The sequence below is a fragment of the Vigna angularis genome, chromosome 3, assembly GCF_016808095.1.
Source record: "Vigna angularis cultivar LongXiaoDou No.4 chromosome 3, ASM1680809v1, whole genome shotgun sequence".
Classification (NCBI taxonomy): Eukaryota; Viridiplantae; Streptophyta; class Magnoliopsida; order Fabales; family Fabaceae; genus Vigna; species Vigna angularis.
In genome coordinates, this window is record NC_068972.1 from 22,687,484 (window position 1) to 22,713,841 (window position 26,358).

Genomic DNA, 26,358 nt, shown 5'->3' on the forward strand with positions numbered 1-26,358 from the left:
TTCATCTTCTTATTTCTATTGTTCAAAAACAACTTTTTACTTTATTCCTCTTTTACTTTCATCTATTGTATATTTTTTGCTTGTATATTTTACTTCTAATAATAATAATAATATAATATAATATAATATAATATAATAATAATAATAATTAACGTTAATTTTTTACATTTTATAAATATTTTTACAAGTAAATATAACATTAACAATTATCATTTATATCATATTAATAATTAGGGATATTTTGGTAATATTTAATTTCTACCCATTAAACAATTTTTTTTTATTTGTTACATCAATCAAATCTTACACTAATTCTCATAAACTTGACTTTCAACTCTACTCTCATTTGCCTCCAAATCCACTCAAACAAACAATAATTAATTCACCATCAAATCCATTCACTCACTTTTCTCCAATTCCTCTCTCTCAAGTGAACAAACTCTAATATACGAAGAATGTTACTTGAGAATCCAATATGATGCTTAAAGAAAGGGAATTCATGTATTCTCTCTTTCTCAAGTCGTGAAAGGTTCCTTGAACAATAAAATTCAAACTTTGAAGCTATGTACAACTTAAGGAGATAAAATTGATACGATTCATATTAATATTTTAAATATTTTGTAAATGTCTTTTCGAATTATATTATTATTAAAAAAATTAATTTTCAATAATTTTTTTTTTCAAAATCTTGATTTGATTTACCTAACTCAATTCAACATGTTCAGAGTTAGATTAAATTTATTTAATAAAAAAATGTAGAGAACCCACCAACCCCTTTAATACAAACTAAACAAGATTGGATCGATTTAGACAGCAATTAATTATTTTTATTATTATTTCGATGGTTGAATAAATTAATTAAATTCTAATCCAATATCACAGTGAGTGATAATTTTATTGATTATATTTAGTTTTTAATTATAACTGACAATAATATAATTATATATATAATTTTTTGGAAAATGATATCATTACACGGCTGGGGTCCTTCCATGAGCCAGGGCTTCTTCTGATAGTCCAATAACCCAGTTTTGTCCAATGGAGGTTTGACCTTTTTCATTAGCATTGGTGTAATTTTTGTTCTTTGTTTTTCACTTCACTACATTACAAAAATAATGACGAAGCATTTTTTTTATTTCGATGTCAAACATGTCATTTAAATAATATGTTCTTTTGATATACATATTTAATATTTATTATTTTACTCAACTAACTACTAATATTGTTTTTTAATACATCACGTTATTTATTATTTAACCACAATTGTCAATTTTTTATTTTTCCTTTTTGTTTAAATATAAAGAGACAATTTTTTCCAATAATGAATTCTTATAATATGTTTATTAGTGAAATTTAATTTATCATTATAAATTATTAAATGTTATGTGGTTTTTTCATTAAATAATAGTTTAAAACTACTAATACTTAGTTTACTTTTTATATTATTGCTGACCAGATGGTTGTATATATATTTTTGTTTCAAGTTAATATATAACTATATTTTAAAAAAAATACTCATCCTAAAAATCATATAGCAAAATTTTGAACTTAATTTTTGATCCTTTAGTAGTACATATTTTTACATTATGGGATGACAATTCTATCCCCATTGTTATTTTCGTAAAAGACACTTCTATCCTTTGTTCCACGAATCCCTGAGATTTGTAAGTTGAAGACTGGTAGGTTAACAACAGAAATATTTGGTACTCTGTCAAAATTTTGTAGAGCACCACCAGTCACGGTTTTAAAAGGAAATGGCACCAAAATGAAAAACGTCTCAAATGATGAAATGACCATCTTACCCTGCCACATGAGCCGGCTTCAGGCAAAAGCAACGCGGTTCCAAAAGCACGAGAATGGAAAACAATTTATTTTTTATTTTATTTTATACGAGAAATTTTCTAATTGGACAATGGCAGCATAGGGAGTCGCAGAATTATTAACTTTTCAGCAGTATCTGCTTCCCTTCTTCCTCGTCCTTGTCTAGCACGATTTTGGCTAAAAATCGTTTGTTATTTATTTATTTATTTATACGCATCATAAAAAACTAATTATTTTTATTTATATGTTATCTTCGCTCGCTTGTGCTTTTAGAAAAATCTCGATCAACGGAGCTCCCATTTCTGTGTGTTTTGTTGGAGCATCTTATCTGCGAAAATTTGGGTCAAACTGAAACTTTGCAGCGAAGAAAAGAAAAGCGTGAAACCAACATTTCCGTTTTATAGAGTTGGCGGTAGTTTGCAGCGAGTTTTTCTCTTAGCGCCGGAAAGTACTTCGCGATTCGGGAAAAACTCATTTCACGAAGAAACGATCGAATCTCGTACCAGCTGATTGATTGATTTGAATCTCGATGTGATCGCCGTGTTTGCCTCCGAATTCAATGGGAAAGTTTCTCGCCGGCTTCGTGCTGCCTTCACTGCTTCTGTCAGGTACCGTTATTTGCAATTTGTGTTTTCTCAACGAAGTAAGAGTGAGCTTCTTAGTTGGATTGAATATAGTTTTGGACGCTAAAACTTGTAATATATTATATGCGAAGTTGACAGTATAGGTTGTTCGTCATTACTGATTGATTTGATTTTATGCAGTTATTGTTTGAAGCCTAGTGAAATTCATGTCATCGTACAATCATAATATTGCATTTGAAGATTCTGAATTAACTAGATTAGAATCACTGTGAACTCGTTAATCACTAGATGCTCTTATAGTGAATAATTTATTATTAATGTTGAAGTGACAGTGAGTAGGCACTAGCGACTGGGTTGTGGCAGTATCCACATATTTATTGTGTGATTTTATATTTTATTTCTTAGTCTCATGATTTAGAAGGAATATTATTATTACTCTTAGTAAACGTATTAGGTGTATTTTTTAAATGTTGTTTTCAATTACCTTTTTATGTCAGATTTCTTTATGTAAAGAACACACATGATGGAATATGTACTCCGCTATTGAAGTATGTGCTGATTTTATCTGCTCCTTTCTTGCAGCTGCTTTAATCAACTGGAGTTTGATCTCTCTTGTTGATTTGGTCGCCTTTCTTCTCATCCTGTACAATGTATCACAATTAGGTAAGCTGCTTAGTTCTTTCTGTTCGTTTCCAAGTTATTGTTGCTTTTGAAGTGTTAAACTATAATTTTGATATTTTACCACAATTTTAAATGACGACCTTGCCATGAGAATTCTACGTTGAAGAGAACTATTCTCTCATCCCCTTCTCTTTTATTACTGGGTAGTTGACAGGTTCTGTATATCATTTGCAGATTAATAGTGAATTTGCTTCTCGTAGTAATTTTTTTAATACTTATAATTGTTAGTTGCTAGGATAGTCTCTCACACAGATAATTTCGGACAGAGTTCCTCCCACCATTTTATGCCGTATATTCAGTAAGGAATGTAGCCCTTCTATGATTTTAAAAAATTTGTGAATAGGAACCATAGAAAAAGACAAAATAAGGAACATATTAACAATCAATGATGTAATTGTGTCAATCTAATCAACCACACCCCTTTAATTTTTTTTATTGAAACAGAGAATTCATTCTGACTTAGTTGGAGTTGCTTCTATTTGAAAGATGACTTGGTAGATCTCCTTTTGAATGATTATATTTATTAAGTGCTAATGGTCCTTGTGATAGCAATTGAACATAATTATTCACATGGGTTAATGATTGTTGAAACTTGTTAAAACTAAGTTTTACTAATTCGTGTTGGTTTTAACAGTTTCAATTAACTACTACTATTTCTGTTTTCCTTGCTGTAGGATTTCATTTCCGCAGGAGGCTTTTGTTGCTGTGGCCAATTGTTATCTTTTCTCTAGTTGCAATACTTTCTGAAGTGACTTATTTGGTAATATGGGCTGCTCAACCAATGTCACAGAGTGTGCCACAAGCTTGGTGGGCAAAGTTGATTGGGTTTATGATGTGAGATTATTGTATTTCTCATTTGCTACTGATTTTCCCTTTTATAAACATACTGATTTATTAATTCTGGGTTATGCTCTTGCAGAGTTCAGTCATGGAAATCACCCTATGCAATTTATTTCTTGGTTATACAACTGCTAGCTCTTCTAGTTGCGTTGGTTGATATATATGGGAATTTTCTGAAAACATGGCGAGATTCGTCTTGGGATCATTTCTTATCAATTATAGAACATATAGGTTTGTAAGTAGTTTCTTTCATCCTTTTGTTTCTTTGTTCTCTTGTATTATGATTGCCTTGTACCAAGTGTGAACACATAATATGAAATGTCCAGTGTTGGCATATGGATGTCATCTTTCGTGCTTATGCAAATAAATGTGCATTCTTCTTTGAATTGTTTTTTGTGACAAACAACATTTTTCTTGGTTGATTGAACTAAAGATGGACTTAGTTGAAGTATGCTTGCATTCTAGTGAATGAGATGCTATTCTCTTAGTCAATGCTTTGCATGATAGGCCCTGAAAATTTATACCACATGATTATTCTTATTTAGTTCTTTTACTTTCCTTTTTCTTATGCATTTGCTAGACTTTTCATCTCTCTTCGTTATCCAATGCCTCTGTTTTTAAGTTTATTCTTTATCCTATTCAGTTGTTTTGTGAATTTTTCACTTTTTTAGAATCCAAGTGACGGGGGATTCTTTGAATGATGTGCTCTATTCATCTCTCTTCTAATTCAAATAAGAGAATTTGTTTTCTATACATTGGGGGTTCACATTCTTCCAAATCCTGTTCCAATTCTCCCATTGATGTTTCCTTCCCCTGGATCAATGTATTTGATGCTCATTCCAAGTTTAAATCCTTTGTTTGGAGGGTTGTTGTTAATGACGTGCCAACTGGGTTGTGAATCTTGTTCTTATTTGTTCTTGCATTGCCCATCAGCTTCTAATATATTAAGGATAACTTGTTTGGTGTTTTTAATGAACAGTGGGTTTGTCCTATGGAGAGAAAAAAATAGAGCCAATAGAAGGAAAGATTTAGGGAATTTGTGATGCCTTGTGAAATAGTGTAATTGTATACAATGTGGTTGTTGGTCTTTAAACTAGGCCAATGCTACAAGATGGTGCATGGAGCATAAATATCCTCATCCAGACTAAACTGTATCAAATTTCATCTTAAAACCAATTGATATTAAGAAAAGTTGTATGACAAATATAGAAGTTGTACTCCAAGAATTGATGCAGGTGATATCGGACTTTTGAACACCCCCTTTTTAGATGCCTATTACAAAAGGCAAGTCTATCATAATGAGATTTTCCTAGATGAGTCATTTGGCAAAGTTGTCCAATAATTGAGACAAATGATGTGGAACTTCTCGACAAACAGATGCTCAATACCCTTTTAAAGGATTTAGAGAAATTAAGTTTGCAGATAGACCATTATAGGCTCTAAATTCTTTTTAATGGTCTCACCTAATGTGTCGCTTGACCTTGCTCTGCCTTGCATTATTAGGATATTATGTATTTGATCAACCGTCATTAGTGTTTTTATCTTCTTGTTTTTCTATACATGGTCAAACCATAGTTTGTTGTTGAAACTTATTTTCCTATTAGCACGACTCCCACTTGAAATTATTATACTCATTCAACCCAACATTCTCATTTTCTCAACATTTAGCTTATGTGGTTGATGTCTCAAAACTTATTACCATGAAGCATGGCTTGTTGTATGGTTGTGATAAGATTTACCTTTTTTAGTTCTAGAAACTTCTTTTGATCAATCACAAGTAACGCAAAATACATTCCTCCACTTGTCCGCCGCACTAGAGTTTTAAGATTTACATGTCACCATTTCTCAAATATTTTGGATTATAGAGATGCCTAAGTATTGTGACTTTTGGTTTGTTATAATCTCCATTTTTTTACCTCTAATACAATGCTAGTGCGTGTTTGGTTAAACTAGGATTCCATATACTCTGTTTTACTTAAATGGAAACCATTAGGATCTAAAGCTTTCATGCACAACTTTAGTTTACCATTCAGAGCCATAGTTGTATTATCATTATTTAACCATTCACACATGTTTAGTTCTTTAAAACTTCGGTAATTGTCTCATTTTTAGGGTGTCTATTTTTGTTTTGTTTCTCTGAACCATTTTATCCCCTTAATATTTTATGACCAATATATTTATTTATAGTTGTCATTCTAGCAACCGCATATTGTTGCAAATAATGTCATTGGATACTCTATTTGTGTATTGAAGGTTCTCACCTTCGGGTGGCATCTTGCTTGCTGCTGCCTGCCATTCAACTAGTTGTTGGAATTAGCCATCCTTCATGGGCATCTCTACCTTTTTTCATAGGTAGTTGTGTTGGTCTAGTGGATTGGTCTCTGACAAGCAATTTTCTTGGCCTTTTCAGGTGATTTTTATTTGATTTTTCCTTTATGCGTGTTCATAATCTCTTTAGGGTATTTGGTGCTTTCAGTGTCTTACAGGCTTTTGTCTGTGCTATTGGTTCTAAAGGTGGTGGAGGCTTCTTCAGCTGTATGCAGGTTTTAATATATTCCTGCTTTACATATATCAGCTTCCCATGGAACTTCCTAGTATGCTGCATTGGATGGCTGATTTAATTGGTCTGTACAAAATATCTGCCAATTCTGAGTGGCCTCAAGTTTGTTCTAGCATTTCTCTGTTGTTTTACTATACAATGGTATGTATCTTTTTCATTATTTTATTTTTAATACTGAATATGATTGAAAAAGACTAGTTTAGCACATTCGGGCTTTCACATTTAAATTTTTAGGTAAAGTAGGCCCACTCTCACACTTTACTTGTGGTATATTTTATTCTTAATGTAGTAGAGCTTACTTGTAGAATATACCAAACCTGACAATGTCTATGTTGTTGATTATTCCATTGCTCTTTTTTCTACTTAATAGTATTGTATTTCTCTTTTTGCACATTGGTAAGCTTATGATGCCTTAAAGTTTTATAGGTACCATTTCACTCTTGTTTAACCATAGTAAAATAATAATGGTGCTATCATAGTGAAGTTGTAATTTTTGTTGAGATGTGTTAGATATTGTTAGTTACAATATCTTATGTTAGTTACAATATTATGTTTATTTGGGCGCCCATATTTTCTTTTATTATTCTTCATTATAAATATACTACCCTATGTGTATTTTGTACACAGGAGAATTAATCCTATACCTAGTTTTCACTACTTTCACATGGTATCTAGAGCTAGGGTTTTCAGGTAACTGCATATACACCTTCTTTTCCGTTGTCGTAGCGTAGCAACGGCCGCTGTCATTGTCGAAGCCATTGCTCAAAACAGGTGACCACCATGTCACCAAGAATGCTGTCATCGAAGCAGCCACACACTCTCACATGTTGCTCGAAGTTGCACACTTGTTCCCTTTTTTTGCCACGCATAGTGATGTGTTACACATCGTCTTCGACAACGATCACCTCCGTCGAGATCGTTGTCTCCTCTTTTTGGATTTATGCTCGTTGACTTTGTTAAGAAGTAGACTTTAAGCCTAACTCAACCCCACAAAACCGGCTTGTAAGGTGATGTTTGCACCCACTTATATACTATAAATTGTCCTTATCTCTAGTCGATATGGGACTTCCAATACACTCCCTTCACGCCAAGGTATATACATGCTGAGCGTGAGACTAGACATTAATGGGTGGTCCGATAGTGGGTGGAATAATATGTCCACCAATTCTCGCTAGGATAGACTTTAACCTGGCTCTGATACTATGTTAAAAAGTGGACTTTAAGCCTAACTCAACCCCACAAAACCGACTTGTAAGGTGAGGTTTGCACCCACTTATATACTATAAACTAACTTTATCTCTAGTCGATGTGGAACTTCCAATATACTTGATTGGAAAATGTTGTTTTTTAGGGTTTTACTCTCTTCTCTTCATCCATGGCCTCATCTTCTACCTCTATGGTCTTGTCATCTACCTCTGCTAACACTTTGTTTGATCCGACAGTTTACACTAATTATGTTAATGGGCATCTAGCCATTGACAAATTAGATGACACTAATTATGAGACTTAGGCATCATACCTTACACTTTGGATTAAGAGTCAGGGGTATGTTGATCATCTCACCTAGGGTGTGTTTTCTATTGATGCTAGTGAAACTTTCCCTTAGTTTAAAATTGATGCGTTTAAAATTGATGCTCAATTATGTATGTACCAATGACACGCAATGTCTTTATGTTGTTTGTCCTAATCTTATTAATGTTGTTGCTTCTAGATGTCATGGACCAATGGCTGAATATCTGAGTAAAATTCATTCTTTCCTTCATTACTTTAATGAGTTATTACCTCTTGCATCTACTCCTTCTCAAGAACTATAGCAATGGTCAAAGTTCTTTATGTTATTGGCTTTACATGAACTTTCCAATGACCATTCTCTTGTTCGTGATCAAATTTTGGAGTCCCTTGTTGTCCCTAATTTCGTTTCTACTTGTTCCCTCCTTTTGCATGTATCAAGTAAACTGATTGATGATATACCTTCTTCCGCTAATGATGATTTTTTGGTTTGGTATCTTAACATGGTGAGCGTAATCTCTCTTGCAAGCTGAGCCAAGGGCATCACAAGTGTGAACATTGTCACAAGCTTGGTCATAAGATTGATAGGTGTTATGCCTTATATGGTCCTCCTCCTCAATCTGCTGTAGTTGTCCAAACTGATCCTCCATCACAACCATCTAATGTGGATCCTAGTTCATCTGATATCACATGACACTTTGCTATTCTCAATGAGTTTCTTAAATGGTATGAGGATGGTCATAAAACCCTTTGCTAAGTGAAATTGCCTTCCATTGATCCACATGCTTCCAAGCCACATCAAGTTTCTTACAAAGGTCTAATTGTGTAAGCGATTTATCTCCTTTTGTTAACAAAATATGCCCATGCTAATGATTTTTGCACTCATCCAGACCAGCAAGATAAACTTCTTCAGAAATCTGCACAACAACCATATACCCCTTTATACAAGTAGAAGGTAATTTGGACAAAGGAATATCACACACATTATTAAGGACCTAGGCAAATGTATGTTTTTTTGCCCACACATTTGCAGAAGATTGAAGGGAAGTTGACTTTCCTTGATTCTGGTCTTGTAAGCAACCCAAGGCATTTGAAAATCCGAAAATTTGTAGGTGATGCCTTAGCCCATCTTGGTTGGTGTTAGGCCATGCTTGATGAAATCAATGCTCTTCTGAATAATGTATCTTGGTAGCTCGTCCCATTACCTTCTAGGGAATCAGTTGTTGGTTGTGGGTGGGTCTTTGCTATCAAAGTTAGTCCTGGTGGCACTATTGATTGTCTCAAAGCTCCTCTTGTGGCCAAAGATTACACATAAATTTTTAGTGATATGTTTTCTTCTGTGGCAAAGATGTCTTTTGTTTGCTATTTATAGCCATGATTTCTTTTCTACAATGACTCTTTACCAATTGGATGTCAAAAAGGCTTTTCTTAATGGAGATTTGTAAGAAGAAATTTATATGGAGCAACCTCTCGGTTTTGTTGCTCATGGGGAGTCTAGATTGGTATGTCGTCTCCTTTATACAACCTAAAACAGTCTCCTAGGCTTGGTTTGAAAAATTTGGCAGTGTTGTTAAATAGTTTGGTAGGACTCGCAGTGAGGCAGATCATTTAGTCTTTTACCGTTACTCAAGTGTTGGGTGTATCTATTTAATAGTATATGTTGATGAGGTAGTGATCACCATGGCATCTCCCAGATGAAACAACACATTTGTCACTACTTTCAAACCAAAGATCTTAGCAAACTTAGATTTTTCTTGGGGATTGAGGTAGTGCAATCCAATAATGCTATTGCTATATCTCAAAGGAAGCATGCGTGAGATATTTTGGAGGAAACTGGGTTGATGAACTCAAAAGTTCTTGACAGGAGGAGCCTTTTTCAAATCCTGAGAAGTATAAAAGATAGTTGGAAAATTGAACTTTCTTGTTGTTACTCGTTCTGACAATTTCTCAATTCCCCATGTGCAGATCATTGAAATGCAATAGAAAAGGTTTTATATATATATATATATATATGGGCATAGTAACCATACTAAAGTTGTTGCTATTAAGATGTTGACTAGGTAGGATCTCTCCTTTTGATGGAAGACCTACTTTCAAATTTTGTGTTTTTGTTGGAGGTAACTTGATTTTTGGAAGAGTTAAAAGCAAAGTGTTGTGGCAAGATCTAGTGCAAAAGCATAATATAGAGCTATGGCCTTTGTGTGAACTTGTTTAGCTTAAGAAATTACGAAAAGATTTGCAATTTAGAGATGTCACTCAAATGACACTTATATGTGACAGTCGGGTTGCTTTTCTTATTAGCTCTAATCCTGTTTTTCATGAAAGGATCAAACACATTGGGATTGATTGTCATTTTATTTGAGAAAAGATTGTATCTGAAGGTATCAAGACTGAGTTTGTTAACTTAGGTGATCTATTAGCGAATATTTTCACCAAGTCTTTATGAAAACCTATAATTGATTATATTTGTAACAAGTTTGGTACTTGCATTTAACAATGGGGAGGATGTGGTTGAGTGTTCGTGGACTTTTTAAATGCGTGGATCACATGTTTTGCTATGAATATGAGACCCACTTACAAAATTACAAGTGTGTTTTGATTACAAGTGTGGTTGAAAGTGCTGTTGGTGTAACTTGATATATAGTAGTCAATATTGGTTGGAGTGGCTACTACAATGGTGGAACAGAGTGAAGTAATGGTATGCTACTTCGGAAAGATTCTTGCATCTATGATCTTAGGATGGAGGAGTGACCTTAATCAAAGTCAGTATCCTAAGATGTCTTCATATGCAGCATTTAAATATGAATTTTCTTCATTCTCCTCCATTGTCCGTTCATCATCAGAAGCAAGATCATGAATGTATTAGTTCTTTTTTTTTCTCTAAAATCCTTTTTGTTCAATCATGAATATTTCCTCACAAACACCAATTACGCTTACAATCGGATGACTTCAAGTCCAAATGAATTCTCTAAAAGAAAATTTTTGTAACTCAGGATGTTAATCACTACATGATTCCCACTGTTGTGTTGGAGTTTTGGTTTAAAGTGCATGTGGAGCTCTTCCAAAAAAATCCTCATTTGCTCTTCAAATTCTCAATCTAAGCATCGATCTTAGAGATCTCATCAATGTCTTCCAGTAACCTATCTAAACAATCATACATTTTATGCTTCATTTCATTATCAACTTTAAATTCAGGATTATTGGGCAACATGGGATTAAGATAATAGTTGGCAACATGCAATGGCCGATGCAATTGGTTGTTCCATCTTTGATCTATGATTTCCCAAAGGGGGAGTTCAGTTGAGAAAGATAAAAACAAATAAATTAATTGCCAAACAAAGTCTATAATTCTAAATAATAAATTAGAAAATCAAACATGTGAAAGTTAATTAGTTATTATTACCTTTTTCTTACTTCCTAGCTTATCAATCACTACTCGGTATCAATGGGATAAGAGACATTTCCAGCAAGAAATATATAGCAGAGTTGGTGCTGGACTAGCTGCAAATCAAAATTTATAAAATTCCTGAAAAATTAGCTTTTTATGATTACATAAGAAATAATCCAGCAAAAGAACGGGGGAAGGGCTGGTGCACATCCACTATTGTGCCTATTTCACCCACATCTTCATCTCTTGTATCATCTATACCTTTTCCTTTTCACTTTCATCCTACATAGTTGTGTTCTACTCTTCTAGCCCCTCCTTCACGTCCTCCATAGAATTATCTAAGTACCAATATTTCATGTTGCAAACTGAAGAATATACTTTTGAACTAGCGTATTTACCCACATAAACCCAACATATTCATTTAAAATGCCATTGAAAATAACTTAATCAATCAAATTATAAAAAATAAAAGAAATAAAACGTATGTAAGATTAAATATTGGATCAAAATAGGGATATTTTGAAATATAGAGACTAAAATTGTAGAAAAAAAAAATAACGAACTAAAATCACAAATGAAAACTTAAAGGCGGACCATAATTACAATTTAACATATCTATTTTATAAAAATATAATGATATATGACAGTAAAGTTCCTTTTCCCTTATTATTTGTGTTCAATGATTCACTTTACTCTTGCTTCGACTAATATTCTTTGTTGTGGTGCAGCTGTCTTTTATTAAATCTGATTTGGAGGAGATGGGTTTTATTATTTCCAGAACAGACTGTGGCCTGACTGAGCAATTGCTTCCCTCTAAGCATTCATTTTTCATTCGTGAGTCAAGGTAATCAAAAGGAAATAAATATAGTTTTCTAATGTGCTTATGTGATATTTTTTCAAGCATACGTTCTTGCACCTGTAAATGAGTGCATATTGAAGGAAAATTTCCATTCTATTTTTCTAATTAGCATAGAATAAGTTGACCCCATCTTGTATTTTGGGTGTTGGAGGAGGAAAATGAGTATGTTGGATGAAATGAAATGGTATAGATTTTATTAGGTTTCATTTCATTTCATCCTACACGTAATACAATCTAAATTGTAGCTCTAAGGCCATTCCTTTTGTTTTCATCAATTGAAGCCCAGCCTTACCGTTTATTATGCTCGAAAAGAACTATACTTTAATGAAAACAGACAATAGAAATATTTTCACAAAGCTTGGTAATGAGTTAAAAGGAGGGAGTTTTTCATGTAATATTCTGAACATACCACAATAAAGCGGTGATGTTTAAACAAAAAAAAAAGGAATTTCACCGGGTTGAAACACTCATACTTTTACTATAATGACCCTCTTCACTTATGGGATGATGCATTTCTTACAACATGCTATTTAATCAATTGCATGCCTTCGTTTGTCATTGACAATCTAGTTCCTTACTTCCTCTTGTACCTTCAGTAGGCTTTGTACAGTATTTCTCTTCATGGCTTTGGTTCTACCTATTTTGTCCATGATCTCATTCCAACCAAAGACACTTTCTGCTGAGTTTTTCAACTGCCTCTTCCTTGTATATGCTGTCTTTCAAAAGGTTATCCTTACTTTTCTCTTCAGTGGTATCCTTTCTGTGTTGATTTTAGCTTCATTGAGACCACCTATTTATTGTCTACTAACCTACCTTCAACACCATCTTCTGCTCCAAATGACTCCATCAACAACTAATTTCCCATTTGCCATTTGGACAGGGATTTGGTCATCTTGTAACCTTAATTCTTTATATGTTTTTTTCTCTGAATTATGACTGTTCATCTCATTCTCACTATTCCATTGTTTCTTATTTAGATTCTATGTCTATTTTTCAAGTCTATAGGTGAATGATATCTCTAATGATTCAGCCTTTAATTGAGTCTAATATCATGTGTGATCCATCTAACAAATATAGCCTAGGAGGATAAGGCTTAAGCCTTGTGTAATTAACTCATGCTCTTGTCTATGACATGACTCTTGTTTGTTGCCATCTATGCTACTGCTGCTGCCTTCGTCGCTATCGTCTCCATTGCCGGATCACCTGGTTAGGTCAGCGGCCCAACCATTCTGATCGTCTAGGCCAGGCGACCACCACCGGTGTGACTTCACTTTTTGTTGCACGTGGTGGCGTGTCCTCCGACTTCACTGACAACGACCACCATTGTCGAGCTCGTCTTCTCCTTTTTCTAGATTTGTGCTTGTGGCTTTGATTGGAGCACTTTGGATTTTTAAGGTTTCTCCTTCGCCTATTTATGGTCTCATCTTTGAATTCTAGTGCTTCCACGACGTTTGATCCTCCACTTCATACTAATTATGTTAATATACATCTCCTCATTGACAAATTAGATGACACAAATTATGCAACTTGGGCATCAAACATTCGGCTTTGGCTTAAGAGTCAGGGGTATGTTGATCATTTTACTCAAAGTGTGACTTCTATTGCTCCAATTGATGCTCCTCGTTGATTGAAAATTGATGCTCAATTATGCATAGTTATCAAGTCTACTATTCAATCATCTTTAAAACAACTGTTTAGTACCTATGAAACATGTTCAAAAGTTTGGGAGCAAGCCAAATTGTTGTACATTAATGACACTCAACATCTTTATGGTGTTTGTCACGATCTTCTTGATGTTGTAGCTCCCAAACATCAAACATTCGGCTTTGGCTTAAGAGTCAGGGGTATGTTGATCATTTTACTCAGAGTGTGACTTCTGTTGCTCCGATTGATGCTCCTCGTTGATTGAAAATTGATGCTCAATTATGCATAGTTATCAAGTCCACTATTAAATCATCTTTAAAAATATTGTTTAGTACCTAAGAAACATGTTCAAAAGTTTGGGAGCAAGCGAAATTGTTGTACACTAATGATACTCAACGTCTTTATGGTGTTTGTCATGATCTTCTTGATGTTGTAGCTCCATGGCGTCATGGCGTCATGGCCCCATGGCTGAATATGTGGGCAAAATTCATTCTCTTCTTTATGACTTTAGTGAACTACTACCTCCAGCTTCTACTCCAACTCAAGAACTAGAGCAACGGTCAAAGTTCTTCATGTTATAGTTGTACATGGATTGTTTGATGACTATTCTCATGTTTGAGATCATATTATGGGGTCTCCTGTTGTTCCCAATTTTACTTCTACTTATTCCACCCTCTTGCATGTACCAAGTAAACAGATTGATGATATACCGACTTCCACTGATAATTCTATTGCTTTGGTATTTCAACATGGTGAGCACAACCCGTCCCGCAAGCCAGGAAAAGGATGTCACAAGTGTGAGCATTGTCATAAGCTTGATCACAGAATTGACCAGTGGTATGCCTTACATGGTCCTCCTCCTCACTCTACTACAGTGGTCCAAATTGACCATCCCTCACCACCATTTAATGTGGATCACATTTCATATGATACTACAGGCCCTTTTACTATGTTCAATGAATTCGTTAAATGGTATGAGGATCACCAGTATCCTAGTTCTACTGTGTCTGTTGCATGCACATGTAATCTTTTGTTGGCCTTACTCATGGACCTTGGGTTCTTGACTCAGGTGCCATAGATCATATGATGGGTATTAAATCTTTGTTTTCTGCTCTGTCTTCTACAAGTTATTTACTTTCTGTTATCATGGCTGATGGATCTAGGGACTCCTCCCATGGTGTTGGCACTATTAATCTTTCTCCCTCTTTATCCATTGATAATGTTCTTTATGTTCTCGAGTCTCCATTTAGCTTATTATCCATTAGTCGTCTCACCCGTTCCTTTGATTATCTTATTTCTTTTACCAAAGATCTTGTTTTTTTACAGAACCGAGTTCGTGACGAATGATTGGCACCGAATGTGAGTCTCAAGGTCGTTATCACCTACAAGCCACTACACACGTTGGCACTGCTATGGATTTTCCATCTCTCCTTCATGCTTAGTTGGGTCATCCTAGTCTTGCCAAAATGCAGTAACTTGTTCCAAGTTTGTCAAATTTATCAAGTTTGTCGAGTGAGTCATGTCAATTAAGGAAACATAGTCGTAGTTCCTTTCCTTTTAGTGTCTCACAATGTGCTTCGTCTCCATTTGTCTTAGTTCGCTCTGATATTTGGGGATTATCCGTGTTAAGTCCAATTTAGAGTTTCAATACTTTGTTATTTTTATTGATGATTATTCGTGATGTACTTGGTTATTCTTAATGATAAATTTTTCTGAAGTGTTTTCTATCTTTCAATCCTTTTACAATGAAGTTCAAAATCAATTTGGGATTTCTATTTGAACTTTGCATAGTGGTAATGACCACGAGTATCTTTCTCATTCTTTTAAACATTTTATTGCTTCTCATGACATTCTGAATCAAACCTTCTGTATTTATACACCACAACAAAATAGGGTGGTTGAGTGGAGGAATATACATCTTATTGAAACCACTCGTACAACTTTAGTTCATGGTGATGTCCCACACTCTTTTTGGGGTGATGATGTTCTCACTGCATGTTATCTTATTAATCGCATGTCGTTTTCAGTGTTAGATATTAAACTCCCTCATTCTATTTTGTTTCCTCATAAACCTCTTCATCCCTTACCTCTTAAAGTTTTTGGACCAACATGTTTTGTTCATAATTTGAGTCTTGGTCTGATAAATTATCTCCTTGGTCTGATAAATTATCTCCTTGGTCACACAAATGTGTCTTTATAGGTTTCACTACATCACAAAAAGGATATAAATATGTCTCTCCTTTTCTTGGCCACTATTTCATTTTAGCCGATGTCACATTCAAAGGATATAAATGTTTCTCTCCTGCTCTTGGCTGCTATTTCATTTAAGCCGATGTCACATTTAATGAGTTTTCTCTTTACTTTTAAGTTTCCTCCCCTATGTTTATGTCTTCGTCTACTCCTTGTGTCTCTCCATCTACTCCTTGTGTCTCCATCTACCACAGTCGATATTCGTGTTATTTGTGCTCCTTCTGTTGTGTACCTCCCCACCCTCTACCTCCACCAACTCTTCAAGAGTATAGTTGACGACCACGTCCTAATCCCCAACCGGTCATTTAGTGCCCAATCCTCCATCCCCTCTAGCTCTAACAACTGAATTTGCACTTCCACTTGCCCTCTGTAAAGATTTTCGCTCTACTCGTAATTCATCTCCTTATTACACTACTTTGAGTTACCATAGATTATCTCCATCTTTTTATACGCCTTTGGTCTATTTCTACTGTGTGCATTCCCAAAATTATAGGGGATGCCTTAGCCCATCTTGGTTGGAATAAGACCATGCTTGATGATATCAGTTCTCTTTAGAATAGTGGAACTTGGGAACTCACTTCATTATCATTTGGAAAATCTGTTGTTGGCTGTAGATGGGTCTTCGCTATTAATGTGGGTCTTGATGGTACTATTGATCACCTAAAAGCTCGTCTTATGGCCAAAGGTTACACACAAATTTTGGCCTGGATTATGTTGATACTTTTTTTCCCGTGGCAAAAATGGGTTCTATGTGCTTATTTATAGCCATGACTGCTCTTTAACAACGACCTCTTTACCAAATGGAAATCAAAAATGCTTTTCTAAATGACAATTTACAGGAATAAATTTATATGGAGCAACCTCTAGGTTTTGTTGCTTAGGGGGAGTTTTCTGGATTGGTATGTCGTTTCCACAAATCTTTATATGGCCTAAAACAATCTTCTAGAGCTTGGTTTGGAAAATTTAGCAGTGTTGTTCAATAATTTGATATGACTTGCAGTGAGGCAAATCATTCAGTCTTTTATCGTCAATCAAGTGCTAGGTGTATCTATTTAATAGTATATGTTGATGATATTGTCCTTACAGGGAGTGACTACCATGGAATCTCCCAGATGAAGCAACACCTTTGTCACCATTTTGAGACCAAAGATCTTGACAAACTTAAATATTTCCTAGGGATTGAGGTAGCACAATCCAATAATGGTTTTGCTATATCTCAAATATAGTATTCATTGGATATTTTAGAGGAAACTTGATTGATGAACTCAAAATTTGTTAGGGGGAGCCTTTCTCAGATCCTGAACAGTACAAAAGATTATATGTGAACTTGTTTGGCTTAAACAATTACTTAAAGAGTTGCAATTTGGAGATGTCACTCAAATGACACTTATATCTGACAATCAAGCTGCTTTTCATATTAGTTTTAATATGCCTTTCATAAAAGGACCAAACACATTGAGGTTAACTGTCATTTTATTTGAAAAAAGATTGTATCAGGAGACATCAAGACTGAGTTCGTTAACTCGAGTGATCAACTAATAGATATTTTTACCAAGTCTTTATGGTGACCTAGAATTGATTATATTTGTGACAAGCTTGGTACATATGAATTATATGTCCCAGGTTGAGGGTGAGTGTTAAATGTGGGTAGATACAATAGTTTATATTGTTTACCCTAATTGTGTGTATTTGGGCTCAACCCATATTTTCATTGTAAATGCACTACCCTATGTGTAGTTTCTACACAAGGGGATTAACCCCATACCTATTCTCTGTTATTTTCACAATGGGCAATGTTTGATTTACTACCTGCTTATTTTTTTAATACATGGAAGTTTTTCTCTAAGACTAACCATATGAGAAATGAAGTTGAGATATATGTTCACTGGTGACTAATGTGTCAATTTTGCTTATTTTAATTGAATGATATTATTGTTTTTTCATTTACATCTCACTTTTTGTTTCCGGATGTTTTTTGGGAATGTGGATTTTGGCTTTAAATCATGCTGAGTGCCTTTATTAAATGTGCAGATCTGGTGTGAGACACACAAATGTTTTACTCAGAGGAGCTGTTTTTCGAACTTTCAGTATCAACTTTTTCACGTATGGTTTCCCGGTATATATTCTTAAAACATGTTGCAATCTGTTATCAGTGATAAATCATCTTAGGGTTTGACTCTCTTTTGTTTTAATCTTTCCTCCATCGGTGTACTTTTATAGCCTATTTTAAGTTAACATTTTAGGGAAAATTGCATTCATATACCTGTGTGTGCACTCTTTATGTTAGGTAAATAATCTTGTTTAGGATTAGGAACTTGGCATATTGACATGGGTAACAATGTTAGATCACCACACCTTCCTCATTACTTGAATTTTAGTAAATTGAAATATGATTTCCCTTGATCCTTACTCGTGAACTAATAAAACATGTATGATTACAAAATAAAGAGCATTAATTAAAAATAACCAAACAAGATACAATATTACATACAAAAAATCATTCTTCTAAAGTTAAACGATAAGATGCCAAATGATCACAATTTTTGCTTATATTTATTAGTGGCGGTAATGCAATTCATTTATCCATCATCCATCCTGTCCATGTGTTGAAATTCTAAAGGTTCTAAAGAAAAGATAAACTGAGAGAAAAGTAAACTGAATCTGTAATGCTTTATTTATTGAATCATAGAAGAGCACAAAGTTATTTATAGAAAATAAGATGGTCTAGATTCGATGCTTCTGGACTCTAACCAACGAACATCAACTACTGACAGTTACAACCAATAAAAGTATAACTTACTGTCTAAGAAATACAAATACCAAACATACAGAGAATGTTGTACCCACAACTTTAACGACTATGTTCTCTAACATACCTGATGAGCCCCTAAACCGTACCAAGGATTGAGGCAAATGCTTAAGGAAAATAAACTTGTTTAGGAGGGAATTTTCTTTAACTTCTTTCTTTTACTTGGTTTAGTTTCTTGTCTTAGAATTCAAAATATAAGATGAACTTACATCAATACCCCTCAAGCTGAAGGTGACACTCTAGAAGTCACTTTCTGCTTGTCTCTCAAAAACTGTAAGCATGTGACTTGGTGAGGGCATCGGCATATTTTTTATCAGAAGGTATATACAGAACTTTTAAAATGTTGTTAATGACTCTCTTGCGAAGGAAGAGTATATTCAGCTCCACATGCTTGGTTAGAGCTTGAAGAATGGAATTATGAGAGAGAGCAACTGTACTGATGTCAGAATATATATTAGGAACTATGTCCGTAATTATTGTAAGATACACGATTTGTATGGTATGATACACTATTAATATCTTACAATAAGATACAATCCTCTACTGATGTGATATAATTCTTTGCAACACTCAATTTTGCTCCTAAATTGGTCTTTATTTTTCAAATTGATTTCAGAATAGCATGAATCACGATTTTTGGTTTGATTTAGTGCACTAAGTTTTGGGTGGAATTGAGCACGGGTCACACTCCAAAAAGGGTCGGGTCATGTGACCTGGTTTGAGAAACCCCTAAATCTGCATTTCTTTTGTGCGAATCTGAGCAAAAGGAGAGGCAAAATGGTCGTTCTTTTCCTTCCAACCATGATTATTGATCTTAAACTGTAGGGATATATTATATCGATCATAAATTAGATTGTTCAGTTATTATGTCTGTGTATTCTATTTAAGAGCAATTGCTCCTCTATGAATAGTATCAACGGTTTTTGATATTTGCTATCTTACCTCCTATTGCACATTTGATCACTTTAATTTAAAAAATTTGCACATTTTTTACTACCTTAATTTCAAAAATTTGGACTTCTTTTTAACTTTGATTGCATATCAACGCACCATTGCCACATTAAAGAATTTGACATCATCTATAAAATTGTCATGTTACCCCTTTTTCTATTGGCAGTTGATGGTGAAATAACAGAAATGGACAGTTGAGCTGTAAAATGTGCAATTAAACCTATATTAATGGAATGTTGAACAATTAGTGATTAGAACATCCAATCCCAAGTTATATTTTGAGATAAAATTATCAAATAAGAAGTTATTGTTTATTGTAATAGTTGGTGTAGCATATATATATATATTAGTGTCATTTGATCCTCTTTATTTTAATGTGTGTGATTAGAAACTTTTACTCTGAGTACATATTTTTAGATAAAATTATCCAATAAGAGGTTATTGCTTAGTGTCGTAGTTGGTGTAATTTATAGCAAAGTCATTTGATACTACTTCTCTATGTGTGTGTGTATATATCTACATAGAGACACACGGGTGAAAGCACACGAGAAACAAATCTCGACCTTATAATTCAATGGATTGTTAAGATTATACTTAATTGAAACAACCGTGACCATTTATGAATTGGATGACCAAGATTTATTTCTTTTTTCCTCTCACTTTCATTAGATACGTCCCCCCTTCCTACACATACATCGGGCAAATGAGTATTGGTACTATAGTACTCATTGTATGTATCCAATGGGTATAAGATTAGTTGTGATCCCTACTGATGCATTTCAACTACTTATATCTTATTTCATACGCATTTAATTTACTTAATACCAAATGATTTATTTATTGATTCCCTTGATTTATTTTATTTTGCAGGTCTCCTTGTTTGCCCTTTCCTTTTGGAGCTTCCATTTTGCAAGCTTATGTGCATTTGGGCTACTTGCTTACGTTGGATATGTTATTTATGCCTTTCCTTCCTTGTTTCGTCTGCACAGATTGAATGGACTGCTTCTTGTCTTCATTCTCTTGTGGGCTGTTAGCACCTATGTATTTAATGTGGCATTCACCTTTCTGAACTGGAAACTTGGACGGGTAATCATTTAGAGTGACAATTTGAGTAAACATACTTTCAACCTTTTGTAAAGTTTTTCATACTTATGACAGGACATGAAAATTTGGGAGATGGTAGGACTATGGCATTATCCAATACCTGGATTTTTTTTGCTTGCACAATTTTGTCTTGGAATTTTGGTTGCATTAGGTAATCTTGTGAACAATTCAGTTTTCCTCTGTGTGTCTGATGAGAGTGGCCAATCATCAAATGACTATTCCTCAGTAAAAGGTAATTTATTACAATCTTCTCATACCTCTTACATGAAAATTTAATAAACCTCTTTAATTTAGAGTTATGTACAGCCACATACAGTCATACCCTTCTTACTACTGACTATATATGCCCATATACAATGGAGTATGTGTGTATTTGTATGTACTCATGTTCATTTTCTCTCTTCATATTTAACTCCTCTGATAATCATCTCGGATGTCACATTTTGCTTACAACGTGTTGGAAGTCCCACATCAACTAGAGACAAGACCAATTTAGAGTATATAAGTAGGTGCAAACCTCACCTTACAAGCTGGTTTTATGGGGTTGAGTTTAGCTTAAAGTGCACTTCTTAACATAGTATCAGAGTCATGAGTTAGAACCTATTTGATAGGTATTGCAGACTTATATAGCATTCACTGAATTTCCTCTAAAGAGAGAACCCAAAACAACATAAAACTTTTTGGTTATTAGAGAGAACAAGACTCTCCCTCCCTAACCTTCACAAGTTACAAATTAAAGATAGAAACTGCTAAAACTGTCCATTCTGACTTTATAGAAGTTAGATGTAACTTATTACAGACAAATAACTACCTTACATATAGTTAAAATTGTCTGTCATACAATAAAATAAATCATACAGTTTTACTTCTGCTGTAAACCTTCCCTTTGTACCTATCACTATCCTAGCTAGATCTTTTGTTTGTTGAACATATTGTTCCATCCGCTACTAGGCTGCTATAGGACCACCCATTAATGTCTAGTCCCACACACGAGATGTATATACCTTGGCATGAGGGGGTGTGTTGGAAGTTGCATATTGACTAGAGATAAGGTTGTTAGGATATTTATCCTATTTTATCATCATTATAGTGTGTCAAGGGTTACCCTATTTATCATGATTATATTATGTCTAGGATTACCCTATTTATCATGATTATATTGTGTCTAGGGTTACCCTATTTATCATGTACTTGTGTATCAATTTATTCTTATAAATAGAAGATTGTGAGAGGGATCAATCAAGCCCTCTAGAATTATTTTGCAGTTTCAATCTTAAGTTGGTATCAGAGCGGGTCGATCCCGCTCTGGTTTCTATCTCGTAATATATATCTGTCCGGCGCCATAGTTCTTCGTCGCCCGCCACTGTCCGCCGCTGCCCGCCGCCGGCCACCGTCAACCGTCGGCCACCGCCGTCCGTCGCCGGCCACTGTCCGGCCACCGTCCGGCCACCGTCGCCGCCGGCCACCGCCCGCCGTTGCCGGCCACCGTCGTCCATCACTGTCACAGTTTCCTTCGTCTAAACCCTTAGGGTTTTCTTGTTCCAAATTAGTACTATTCGTCTTCTTCAGAAATGGCGTCTGGCAGTACTCTTTCCTTCTCTGGAAGTCCATCAATTACCTCCGAGAAGCTAAATGGAAAAAGTTATCTATCATGGTCCTCCACTTCTATGTTTTCTGAGGATGAATATCAAGAGTATTTAAGGTTAAAGTCTAACACCTTGGCACAACCATCTCAATCTCCCAATACATCAACAGCTTGCGTTTCTCAATCTATGAAATGTCAAAATTCATGGGTAATTGACTCAGGTGCTTCTGATCACATTTCTGGTAATACCTCTTTGTTCTCATCTATTTCCTTTCGAGAAAAACCTCATTTCATAACCCTTGCAAATGGATCTAAAACTTCTTCCAAAGGAGTCGGTCATGTTTCTTTGTCTCCCTCTCTCAATCTCAACTCAGTCCTTTTTGTCCCTAATTGTCCTTTTAATTTAATTTCCTTAAGCCAGTTGACTAAAATGTTAAATTGTTCAATAACCTTTGATCATAAATCTTTTGTTATACAGGAGCGTGGTTCGGGGAGACAGATTGGAGAAGGATATGAAGCTGGCGGATTATACCATTTTGGATCTCGTCCAAGGGTGTCTTGTGTTGCTACTCCTAATCCTAAAGTGCTACATGATCGACTTGGCCATCCTCATTTGTCCAAATTAAAAAAGATGTGTCCTGAACTTAGTGGTCTCCAAACCTTAGAATGTGAGTCATGTCAATTGGGAAAACATGTTAGATCTTCCTTTCCTAAAAGGTCTCAATCAATATGTAATTCTAGTTTTTCCATCATCCATTCTGATATATGGGGACCTAGTCGTATCTCCTCCTTTGGTTTTAGATATTTTGTTACCTTTATTGATGAATATTCAAGATGTACTTGGGTTTATCTTATGAAAAATCGTTCTGAATTGTTAGCTATCTTTACATCCTTTTTGAATGAAATCAAGAATCAATTTGGTCAAGTAATCAAAATATTAAGAAGTGATAATGCAAAAGAGTATTTCTCATCCTCCTTTTCTGCCATCTTGAGTTCTCATGGTATCAGAGCCATGGTTAGAGCCTATCCTAGCATTATTGGTTGTTTGTTGGGCATATTGTTCCACCCATTATCGGGCCGCTATTGGACCACTCATTAATGTCTAATCTCACGCTCGAGATGTATATACCTCGGCGTGAGGGGGGGGTGTTGGAAGTCCCACATCGACTAGAGATAAGGCCAAATTAAAGTATATAAGTGGGTGCAGACCTCACCTTACAAGCCGGTTTTGTGAGGATGAGTTAGGCCTCAAGTCCACTTCTAACAAAGGTCAATTTAGAATATATAAGTAGGTGCAAACCTTACTTTACAAATTGGTTTTGTGGGACTGAGTTAGGTTTTAAATCCACTTCTTAAGACAATGAATTTTTAAAAATTTGTTACTATAGTTAAATCCATAATGCATTTATATAGCTAATGCACTAAGTTCAATTCACTCAAGTAATTCATCTTAGAAACATAAGTTCCCATGAGTTTCAAGTCTATTGTTGTGGTTGTTATTTCCCACACTTGAATTTGGGTTAAGTCTAAAACTCGAAAGCTAGCACATTGGGTGGTCAATATCAAATCTATGATAGACTATGAAACCAGACCTAACTCAACACTAAAAGTTAACTCAGAAGACGAGGATTACTTAAGTTGTTATAAGCTATATTTTGGCCATATATATAGCCCATCTGGGATCTCATGACTCTTTTTTCTTTTCAATACTTAGTCTCACTAGGTTGTTGATAAGGTTTTTAAAGAACAGAAAAGATTAAATGAAGATTCAAATGGAATATGGGTGATTTTTATTTTCTGCAGAACAAGAAAATCAGTAAGATATGAGTATCTCATTGCCTAGAGCCAAGCTCCTAAGAGAAACCAAGAATGGCTCCCTTTCTACTGAAATACAAACTAATTGTCCTCCCAAAACTTCCTTCCTGATTCTTTTAAAACAACCACACCCCTTTCTCTCTCTCTTCTAACCAATCTATTCCTTCCTATATGCCACGTCACCCTTCCTAGTCTTTTTCCTCTTATATACTCTGCCCCACCTGTGCTTGACCTTTTCTTCTTGGATCAAGGGCTCACTGAGCCCAATAAGGATTGGGTCTGTATCAATACCCCTTTCTTGAAATAGAGCCTTTTCCTCAAGGTTAAATTCTTGAAACTGACTTCTAATGATCACTTCATCCTCCCAAGTAGCTTCATCAAGATTTTGCCCCTTTCAATGCACCAGCACTTGCTTCTTAATTTTCCCCCTCTTTGTGTTTTCCCGAGTAGCCAAGATCCCTTCAGGAATTAATAATTCTGCTTTATCATCCTCCAGCCTAGTAGGAAGATCCTCCTCAACCTTATACTTACCCACGACTCTCTTTAATAATGATACGTGAAAGACAACATGAATCTTTGAATTTGGTGGCAATTTCAGCTGATATGCCACTTCCCCAATTTTCTCCACAATCTCAAAAGGGCCATAATATCTAGCACTTAATTTCGGGTTGACCCTGCTCATGACAGACTACTGCCTATTCAGTTTATATTTTGAAAACAATAGATCACCCACAGCAAAATGTCTTTCCTTTCGATGCTTATTGGCTTGAGTCCTCATCCTGTCCTGAGCACGAAGCAAATGGGAGTTTAGTTGTCTTAACACCTCATCCCTCTCCAAAAGATCCTTCTAGACAACTTCAACTCTCACTTCTCATTGCACCACTTGCACAATCTTGGGGGGTGGTCTCCCATATATAGCTTCAAAAGGAGTCATTCCTGTACATTCATGGTAAGTGGTGTTAAACCAAAACTTTGGCGAAGGCATCCAAAGCATCCACATTTTGGGTTGATCGGTGATAAAACACCTTAGATAAGTCTCCAAACACTTGTTTGTTACCTTAGTTTGTCCATCCGATTACGGATGATAAGCTGTACTCATTTGTAATTTGGTGCCCAGCATCTTAAAAAACTCTTTCCAAAACAAACTCATGAATGCTGGATCCCTATCACTCACGACAGAATTTGGAATCCCATGAAGCCTCACTACCTCCTTAACAAATATTTCAGCTAGAACCTTTGCAGTATACGATTACGGATGATAAGTTGTACTCATTTGTAATTTGGTGCCCTGCATCTTAAAAAACTCTTTCCAAAACAAACTCATGAATACTGGATCCCTATCACTCACCACAAAATTTGGAATCCCATGAAGCCTCACTACCTCCTTAACAAATATTTCAGCCAGAACCTTTGCAGTATAAGGATGTTTAAGGGCCACAAAATGGCAATATTTTGATAAACGATCAACAATCACCAATATGGCTTCGAACCCTCTAGATCTTGGTAGTCCCGTAATGAAGTCAATACTTAGATCCTCCCAAATCCTTTTCGAAATTGATAGTGGTTGTAGTAAACCACCCGGAGCTGTTGTAATGTATTTTTGCCTCTGACATGTGTCACAAGCCTGGACAAATTCTTGGACATCCTTTTTCATCCCTTTCCAATACAAGTTGGCAGCTAGTCTCCTATATGTATGATAGAAGCCTGAATGACCACCTTCAGGAGTAGCATGAAATTCTTTCAAGAACTTAGGAATCCAAGCTGATTTTTCCGAAACAATAAGGTGATTTTTATAGTATAAGACTCCTGCTTGTATTCATAACCCGCATGAACATGCCCACCCTGTCCAGCCTTCACCTCTTCAATTATCTTTAATTTATCATCATTATGCACTTCGGCATTGAGTTTTTGTGGATCATGGATTCGAACCTGGCTCCAAATGTCTTTTTGCAAACCCG

The 26,358-nt window shown here is 35.1% G+C and overlaps 1 protein-coding gene across 4 annotated transcripts in view; it reads left to right on the top strand.

The window, feature by feature from the left end:
• Positions 1-1,912: 1,912 nt before the first annotated feature.
• Positions 1,913-26,358, top strand: part of LOC108325811 (piezo-type mechanosensitive ion channel homolog) — a 41,887-nt gene continuing 17,441 nt past the window's right edge. The window contains exons 1-10 of one of the 4 annotated variants that reach the window (XM_017558890.2): positions 1,913-2,429; positions 2,988-3,068; positions 3,761-3,920; positions 4,006-4,157; positions 6,180-6,336; positions 6,441-6,627; positions 12,112-12,227; positions 18,168-18,252; positions 20,767-20,982; positions 21,055-21,232. In XM_017558890.2, the coding sequence (XP_017414379.2) occupies positions 2,381-2,429; positions 2,988-3,068; positions 3,761-3,920; positions 4,006-4,157; positions 6,180-6,336; positions 6,441-6,627; positions 12,112-12,227; positions 18,168-18,252; positions 20,767-20,982; positions 21,055-21,232 (1,381 nt within the window). In that variant the 5' untranslated portion in view covers positions 1,913-2,380. Of the gene's footprint in view, positions 2,430-2,987; positions 3,069-3,760; positions 3,921-4,005; positions 4,162-6,179; positions 6,337-6,440; positions 6,628-12,111; positions 12,228-18,167; positions 18,253-20,766; positions 20,983-21,054; positions 21,233-26,358 lie in introns of those variants that run through there. The other 3 variants (XM_052875440.1, XM_052875441.1, XM_052875442.1) reach the window with 3 other exon arrangements.